Raw genomic sequence first — 9,571 nt, forward strand, 5'->3', positions numbered from 1 at the left:
AATTTTAACAAATCAGTCAATTTTAACCTTCAATATTATAGTAATGTAGTACCAACTGACTCTCATGTATATTTTACAGCATTAGTTGAGATTTTTTTTCCTTGAGAAAATTTGGCATGTACTGTACCTGATATATATTCAAAATAATCGATATCGAATCGAATCGAATCGCAAGCTTGTGAATGAGGATCGAATCGAATCGTGAAATTTGTGTCAAAACCCAGCCCTACTTGCAAGTGTTCACAGCAAAGGAATTTTCAGACGAGCACCTGACATTTTCAGCTGGCTACAAACGCTTTGGTGGACACACCACATAAGGAGCCAGCTTTCACCCGATCATGTTGATGTACATGTGTTTTTTTTTCCAACATGAACATGTGAAACAATGCAAACACAATAACCATATGCCAACTCGAGTGTATAAGTACATGCTTTATAGCCATTTTTTTCATTTACTTTGCACTGTGCGCTGAATGCTTTTTTTTCTGTACATTTTTTTTGTTTGCACATAGACTTGTGCCTGTATTCTGTAATGCGATATATCACGGTAATGAATATGCACGATATTGTTATCGTGGGCACTTCTAAATACCGTGAATAATTTATATATTACAAATTATTCCGAATTTTGAATGCATTTTAAGAATACTTTTCCCATCAACTGGTCAAAATGCACAACACCGCTGTATGCTGCGTGAAAGACGCGTGCGCACTCTGATGTAAACAAGCGCGGATGTGAAGCACATGGCGGAACATGTGAGAGACGCTCTGGATGAAAGCGCACTTTCACTCTCTGACAGCAGATGGCGCTAAACTGCAGAAATAATAATAATAATAATAATAATAATTCATTTAAATGCAGCCGTTACCCCGGAAACCCTGTAAACAAAGCAGCTGCACTACTTTCTTTTTTTTTATTGTGTTTAAATGATTTAAACAGCCATTCAGATTTGTGTATTTGCTATGATGTTCATCACAGCGCCAAATACTTATTAAATATACTTAATATTTAGACTTAATAGGCTATTTATTTTCAAACTTTTTTTTTACATTTTAATCTGGACTACAACATGCCCTAGATATTGTTTGAAAGTGTTTTGATTCTTTATTGTTCGGTCACACTTTACATTAGGGCTTCATTAGTTAACATTAGTTAATTCATTAGTTAGCATAAACTGCCAATGAAAAATTCTTCTGAACATTCATTAATCTTAGGTATTCCAATATTTAATAACAGGATGTTAAAATCGAGAGTTGCAGCTGTGTTATTTAATGAGCTAACATGAACTAAGACTTGTATTTTTTAAACAAGGATTAATAACTTCTGTAGCAAATGTAGCTATTGCTCATTGTGAATGTTAATGCATTAACTAAGGTTAACTAATGAGGTCTTATTGTAAAGTGATACCTATTGGTCTTTATAGTTCTTTTGCACTTTAATTTAATTTTGCATTTAAATGTTCAGTTATTTTTGTTATAAGAAAAAAGTTATTAAACCTGTTATACTGTATTATGACAGCACTTTTTTTAAACTTAATTTCAATATCGTGATAATACCGTATACCGTAATAAAAGCATTAGCAATTAATCGCAACATGAAAATTTGATACCAGCATATCCCTACCGCTCACACAGAAGTCACATTCAAACCAAGCAGGCTTTTGTTGCTCAAAGTGGCAAATTCATAAGACCAACTTGAATATTTATGATCTACTAGAATGACTGGATTTTGCATTGAAATTTCACTGAGCAACGTTACTTTTTTTTTTTTTGTCAAAATGACACTACTTGGAAATACCTTTCAATGGTTTTAAGAATTTGTAAATGGAACTTTTTTGTTTTTGCAGTCTCTGGTAATTTAGTGAGGGAAGCTGAAAGAAGAAGGGAGCTGAAATTCATGAATGAAGAAGCAATAGTGTAACAGCAGAATATGTGAATGAATGGAAGTGTAGGAATGAATTATTTGAGGTCGGTTGAGGAATGACCTTGGTAGCTAATGGGTATAATGAGTATTCTGGACAGCAGAAACCGAGATCAGAGGTTCATTTCATCGCCTGACCCGATTCATCTGTTATTGGGAACAGAGAACAGAAGGTTTTCAAGGACGCTGGGTTAATGGTGTGTCATCGCTGACCCTGGATCAGCTGGTCAAAGACAGCATAAAATTAAGTGTCAAAAAGAGACTACAGTGTGGCTGTGAAGATAACGGAAGGTCAAGGACAATTTGTTTAAAGACCAATTTGCTCTGCTATCAAGCTTTTAGGCGAGCACGCAGAACAAGAAGCGACGGAAGGAAGGAGGAATAAATAATTCAGATCATTTTAATGCTTAGTGAGGTTGTTTTGTAATGCAGTTAAGCCTTAGACCAAGATTTATATATTTTAAAATAATACGCATACATGCTTCTTGAATCTTGTAGCATTTATTTTATATGACGTGAAAAATGCTTGTAATATGCACAGGGCAAAGAAGTGTTGGACGTTACCGCTGGGGCCAATGCAGGCAGACATTATTATGGGCCTGTCAGGATGCTGGGTGTGTTCATCAGAGCTGAAAGTAGCATGAATGAGACTAAGGGACAGAAACAAACCCTTTAAGTGGGGGGAGGAAATGGTGCATCTTACTCACACACGCAATTAACAAAAGCACAACAGGAAAGCCAAATGGGAGGTCATTATGTAACTAGGGGTAAGGATAGGTTAAGATGAGTTTAGACACACATATACAGACTGCTTGCATAGTATTTAGACTCCCTGTGGCTCCGCTTAAAGGGTTAGTTCACCCAAAAATGAAAATTAGCCCATAAATTACTCACCCTCAAGTCATCCTAGGTGTATATGACTTTCTTCTTTCAGACAAATCCAGTCGGAGTTATATTAAAAATTGTCTTTGATCTTTCAAGCTGTTTCATGGCACTCAGCGGGTGTTGCATGCATCAGTACAAAAGCACTTAATTAAAATGCACCCATCCATAAAAAAAAAGTGTCTCACACGGCTCCGGGGGGTGAACAAAGGCCTTCTGTAGCGAATCGATGCGTTTTTGTAAGAAAAATATCCATATTCAAAACGTAATAATCACTTTAATCTAGCTTGTGCTCACTGTTGTACCCAGAAGCAGTTCCGGGCGGATGACGTATCGTCATCGATCATAAACGTCGTGAAAACCAACGTTTGTTAACAGGAGCAAAGGAAGCAAAGTTTCCTTACTTTAGCAAAGGAAAACCAGTCTCCTCTTGGCTTATTTCGAAATCCTCCGACATTCTTTTTTACAAATCCTCGTTTTGTACTTCTAATAAGTGACCGTTGTTTTGTTTTGATCTCTCCCCTGCGCTTCCGCGTGCGTCACTTCTGAACGGCGCATGCGCAAGAGGGTGAGTAATTTATGGGCTAATTTTCATTTTTGGTTGAACTAACCCTTTAAGTACAGCTCGTCTTGACAGAATGAACCCAGGTTCACTCAAAGTCATCTTCCCCAGCCATGACTATGTGGACATCCTAATGAGCAAAAATTGTATGCAAAAAGTGTGGAAGTACTTTTGTTTGCATATTTTTTTTAAATAAAAATATATGTATACATTTTATTTATTTATTTATTTATTTACCTTTGTTCTTAAAATATAAGACTGTTACCATATTTTTTGTATTTATGTATATTATTTATTTGTTTATTTACTTTAGTTACTTTTTTCCTTAAAGGGGTCATATGATGTTGCTAAAAAGAACATTATTTGGTGTATTTGGTGTAATGCAATGTGTTTATGCGGTTTAAGGTTAAAAAAACACATTATTTTCCACATAATGTACACAATCTTCCCACACAGTGACGTAGATATGTCGGGGCGTGTTAGAACCAGCCATTTTAGGTAGGTGTGCACCAAGAACTTGTAACAAAAATTGAAATCGCATCATATGACCCCTTTAAAACATAGGACCATTATGATTGATTGATTGATTTATTTGTTTATTTTTCTTAAAATAAAGCACTATAATGTAACTAATTGTACTGTTAATACATAAGCATAAATTAAAAACAATACAAGTTAACAAAGGAACACATTGACAACACATGAAATATGTAATAGTATATTTACATTTACATTTATTCATTTTGCAGATGCTTTTATCCAAAGCGACTTACAGTAACAACACAAAATGATGCTTAAATATTTTAAATAGGGATGCACCGATACCAATACTGGTATCGGTATCGGGCCCGATACTGAGCTCCTGTACTCGTACTCGTTACGAGTACAGGAGAGTACTGGAAAAAGTGGTATCGGTGCATCCCTAATTTTAAAATTAATTAATTTTTTTCTACATTACATGATTAAAAAAAAAAATATATATATATATATATATAGGAAATTTGAGGCTCCCTTATTTTCAGTCAGATAATGTCACAATGTAAAAAAAAAAAATAGCCTAAATATCCTGTTCCTTTTCTTTTAAGCAAAATATTTGTTTTGGTTTGAAATACGACTTGGACATGTTCATTAGGGTTCATGAGTTTCATCCATTTATTTAAATGTGTTCTTTGAAACGTTAGATGGTTAGATTAGTTATTTGAAGTGTTTGTTTTCTCGAATAATAGTCCTATATCTGTTTATCTGTGGAGGTCCACTCTGTGTGCTCTCTATTTCCCCCTCCTGCTTTCTCTCTTTTTTTTTCCCCCCCAGCTCTTAGTGCATGTGCTTCAGGGTGTCATTGACAGTGCAGGAAGGAAGCAGTCGTCGCCTGTATGAGAGAGCTCCTATTAGCAAACGGCCAACGACTTCCCAGTTCACTCCAAGATCACAGAGATCTGCCCCCAATTCACTCACACACACACTCACTGTGAAACATCCTTCTGTCTGCTCCCCCTGTGTGTTTTCCTCCTTCGCAAAACTGCTTTTTGCATGCCAGAATCACCCTTTATTGCTTTCTTTTCCATTTTATGAAACTTTCTGGGCACATTTTGGTGTTAGTAGTTGTATTTAAGCAGAATTAGGATTAGTTGGTGAGTTTTGTTCAGACTGGCCTCTTCTCACGCTAGTCACAGAATCTTTTAGGTTGGTTTTTCGGAAGGGTAGCACTGGCTGAAGAGACATTTGAACTTGAAGAGCTGGATTTAGGCTTTGCTTGAATTGTTACCCTGCCAGCAAACCCTGAGAGGGAATCTCAAAGCTTCAGTATAAAACAGAGGTGGAGAAAGGGTCAGAAAAAGAGCCTGTAGATTTTTAAGTTTTGGAAAGAAGTCTCTTATGCTCACCAAGGCTGCATTTATTTAATCAAAAAGACAGTAATATTTCAAAAAAATTATTACAATTTAAAATAGCTGTTTTATATTTAAATATATATTAAAATAAAAAAATTTCCTGTGATGACAAAGCTGAATTTTATTCAGTGCCGCAGAATCTTTCAGAAATCAATCTAATATTCTGATTTGGTACTTAAAGGGGTCCTGTTATGCTCTTTTACAAAGTCTTGCATTGTTACCCTGCCAGCAAATCCTGAGAGGGAATCTCAAAGCTTCAGTATAAAACAGAGGTGGAGAAAGGGTCAGAAAAAGAGCCTGTAGATTTTTAAGTTTTGGAAAGAAGTCTCTTATGCTCACCAAGGCTGCATTTATTTAATCAAAAAGACAGTAATATTTCAAAAAAATTATTACAATTTAAAATAGCTGTTTTATATTTAAATATATATTAAAATAAAAAAAATTCCTGTGATGACAAAGCTGAATTTTATTCAGTGCCGCAGAATCTTTCAGAAATCAATCTAATATTCTGATTTGGTACTTAAAGGGGTCCTGTTATGCTCTTTTACAAAGTCTTGATTTTGTTTTGGGGGTGTACTAGAACATGAAAACATGAAAAAGCATAATAGGACCCCTTTAAGAAACCTTTCTTATTATTATCAATGCTTAATATTTTTGTGGAAACCGTGATACTTTTTTTTCAGCATTCTTTGATGAATAGAAATTTCAAAAGAGCAGAATTTTTTAAAGATTTTTTGCAGCAATGCGAACACGTGTGCGTCTGAGTGGCACTGCATGACCCACTGGATATTTGTGTATCAGTTTACTTGTCCAGTGGGTGTTTGGCTTCCATTCACTTCACATAACTAAACAGACTATGTAACCATGAGGAAGGATTAGAGGAAGTCTGAAGTCATGCAGATGCAAGAACTTTGCATAGCAACTTTGAATTTTCTGCAGTAAATATACGTTTAATAAATACAATTTAAGATTAATTTCTTTCAGTTTCCCAGGTTGCTGACCTCTGGTCTATGTAAAGCTATGTAAATCTCTGATACTGGTTTCACTCCCCTCATAACAGATGATAGATGGATGCTGTCATGTGATATAAATCAGAAACATTATAAATATGAAGCTGGAGAAGAGGAAGTACACAATGTTCCTTCCTGATTTTAGTGGAACAGCTGAAATCAAATGGCCTGGTTTGGAAAGATGGGGGCTGTTTGGATCCGGAATTTGTTGGTGTTGCTTCATCACAGTAATGGAAGTATTCATTGTGATCTTTGGAGTTACATAAGTACAAAATCATTGTACTGTTATGGATAGATATCCCTGTCTCAAGATTTAACAATGTTCGTTATAATGTTTCTTCAAAATGTGCTAGCCTTTTTTCCCTTGTTTGGGTGGGTGGAGAAAAATACCCTCATTCGCACACTTTCCACAAATCCAGTCAAATCCCAATGGATCATATCCAGACCCACTATAATTTATCTCAACAATGAATATGTTTCCATATGAAAATGTTACAATACTTGGGTTTACATGAGTTTATGGTTTGCAAATGATGTTTAGTGTTGTCTTTGACAGTTCAATCCAAATATTTTCATTCAGCTTTTACGCCGTTGCTTAAGAATAGATTTTGAGCTAAAATGGAAGTTCATTTATGGGTCTGTTCCAAAAACTGGTGAGCTGCCTACATAGGTAGTTGCCTTCTAGAACCTCGTAATTGATTTGGAACATTCTACATGCTTCCTACATAGGCAGCTCACTAGGTTTTGGAACAGAGCTATAATGTTGCCCTTGGTATAAAATTAAAGCTCTGTTGGGGCCTCCCACAGAAACATTTTTTCCAGTCTGTTTTTGCCAAACTTTAATGAACCAAATAAACATGTTGGCCCCTTCATTTCCGTCCCAGAAGATACTCACATATGTGCTATTAAGAGAGCAGAAAACCCTAATGAACCTTCAGAAGGTCGCGTAGTGCAATGTGAGCGGCGTTAAAAAAACTGCTTCACTTCTACAGTATATGGGAGGTGAATTCCCCCTCCTTTTTTGTGTTTTTCTAAAATGGGTCAGCAGATGTTATGAGTAGACGTGGAGGGAAAGAAAGAAAGAGGAGGTGGAAAAATATCCAAGACAAACAATTTGCGTTGCCATGTGGGCCGCATGGAGGGAGAAAAGTTCCGGCCAATAGCGATGCTCTGAATGGTTTACATTCACTTTTTGTTTTTTTTCTGAGTCAAGAGAGCAAGTTATAGTCTTACCAATAAGATTTTTAAACAAAAGACAATAGTTCTTTGTTCTAGTCCTCAATTTTAACTTGTGATTGTGTTTTATTTAACTATTCTGGAGACTAGGGGTTTGTAGTGTCTTAGTTTACTTTTGGTTTGGCCTGCGTTGACTTTTGCTCTTCTAACTTCTGGAATATGTTACTGAGACTGTAAATATAATGTTCTATGGACATTCAGAACAGTGTTGTTATAATGAAGTAAAACTATAAAAATTTGAAATAAAGCTGAAATAATATATTAGATGAAACACTTTAAACTTGAACTTAGCAACCATAAAAAAGTTTTAAAAAAGCATTACAAATTTACTTAAAGGGTTAGTTCACCCAAAAATGAAAATTAGCCCATAAATTACTCACCCTCAAGTCATCCTAGGTGTATATGACTTTCTTCTTTCAGACGAATCCAGTCTGAGTTATATAAAAAATTGTCTTTGATCTTTCAAGCTGTTTCATGGCACTCAGCGGGTGTTGCATGCATCAGTTCAAAAGAAGTTAAATAAAAAGTGCCCATCCATAAAAAAAAAGTGTCTCACACGGCTCCGGGGGGTGAACAAAGGCCTTCTGTAGCGAATCGATGCGTCTTAGTAGGAAAAATATCCATGTTCAAAACGTAATAATCACTTTAATGTAGCTTGCGCCAACAGTTGTACACTGGAAGCTGTCCCGGGCTGATGAGGTATGAGGTCAGTGCTGCGCATGCGCCAGTGAGTCTCGTGAAGACCAGCTTTTGTTAACAGGAGCAAAGGAAGCAAAGTTTCCTTACTTTAGCAAAGGAAAACCAGTCTCCTCTTGGCTTATATCGAAATCCTCCGACATTCTTCTTTACAAATCCTCGTTTTGTACTTCTAATTAGTGACCGTTGTTTTGTTGTGATCTCTCCCCTTCGCTTCCGTGTGCGTCACTTCTGAGCGGCGCATGTGCAACACCGACGTCTTACATCATCCGCCCGGAGCTGCTTCTGGGTACAACAGTGAGCGCAAGCTACATTAAAGTGGTTATTACGTTTTGAATATGGATATCGATTCGCTACAGAAGGCCTTTGTTCACCCCCCGGAGCCGTGTGAGACACTTTTTTATGGATGGGTGCTTTTTATTTAACTTCTTTTGGACTGATGCATGCAACAACCGCTGAGTGGCATTTAAAACAGCTTGAAAGATCAAAGACAATTTTTAATATAACTCCGACTGGATTCATCTGAAAGAAGAAAGTCATATACACCTAGGATGACTTGAGGGTGAGTAATTTATGGGCTAATTTTCATTTTTGGGTGAACTAACACTTTAAACTAAAAACGAAACTGAAAATATAAAAATACAATTCTAAATATAATAGTATATAAATAATATTAACATAAAATTAATTTGAAACCTAATGCACCAATTGAAAACAACATTTTACAGCTGGTGAAAACTGTAATAAGGATGCAATAGACATTTAAACCGAATAGTCTGCAACTCAAATCCACATGCTCTCACACTCTACCACATTATGAGTCTGTTGTCACTGTAGTGTGCAAATTATCATGCGTTGCGTCACTTAGGCGTCAACTTTGTTAACGTTCTAAAAGAAATAGACATGACTTGTTAAACTAGCAGTTGAATTGAGCTGCATCTCTTTGTATCGTTACAATGTGTTAACTTGTGTTTGTTTGCTGTTTACCTTTGCAGGCCATCACACCCAGGTGTCACAGTGCCCTCCCAATGAGTTTGAGTGTCGAGGAACAGATGTGTGCATTCACCTGAGCAAGCTTTGTGACGGCGTCCCAGACTGCTCGGATGGACGTGACGAGGGGCCGCACTGTCGAGGTAACATATGTGCAGAATAGGGATGTGCATCTCCATGACTGAGGCCGATACGATACGCATCTCGATGCATAGTCTGTAACGTAGTTTGTAAGTCGGGAAGGAGGAGGCGGGAACCGGCGAACATTAAAGATTTTAATAATAAAATAACCAAACACAAAATAGCACGACAGCCCCTCGCAGACGACTGTCGCGCACAAACAAAACCAAAACACAAAATAAACTCCAGGCCTGGTCCTCTCTCG

General features: G+C 36.6%; 1 protein-coding gene across 1 annotated transcript in view; it reads left to right on the forward strand.

The window, feature by feature from the left end:
* Positions 1-9,571, forward strand: part of LOC107737663 (low-density lipoprotein receptor-related protein 1-like) — a 130,317-nt gene that overhangs the window by 36,266 nt on the left and 84,480 nt on the right. The window contains exon 3 of the mRNA XM_016549255.1: positions 9,192-9,329. Coding sequence (XP_016404741.1) covers positions 9,192-9,329 — 138 coding nt within the window. The remainder of the gene's footprint in view (positions 1-9,191; positions 9,330-9,571) is intronic.

This window comes from Sinocyclocheilus rhinocerous, unplaced genomic scaffold (genome assembly GCF_001515625.1).
Source record: "Sinocyclocheilus rhinocerous isolate Xijiao unplaced genomic scaffold, SAMN03320098_v1.1 scaffold72, whole genome shotgun sequence".
NCBI classification, from domain to species: domain Eukaryota; kingdom Metazoa; phylum Chordata; class Actinopteri; order Cypriniformes; family Cyprinidae; genus Sinocyclocheilus; species Sinocyclocheilus rhinocerous.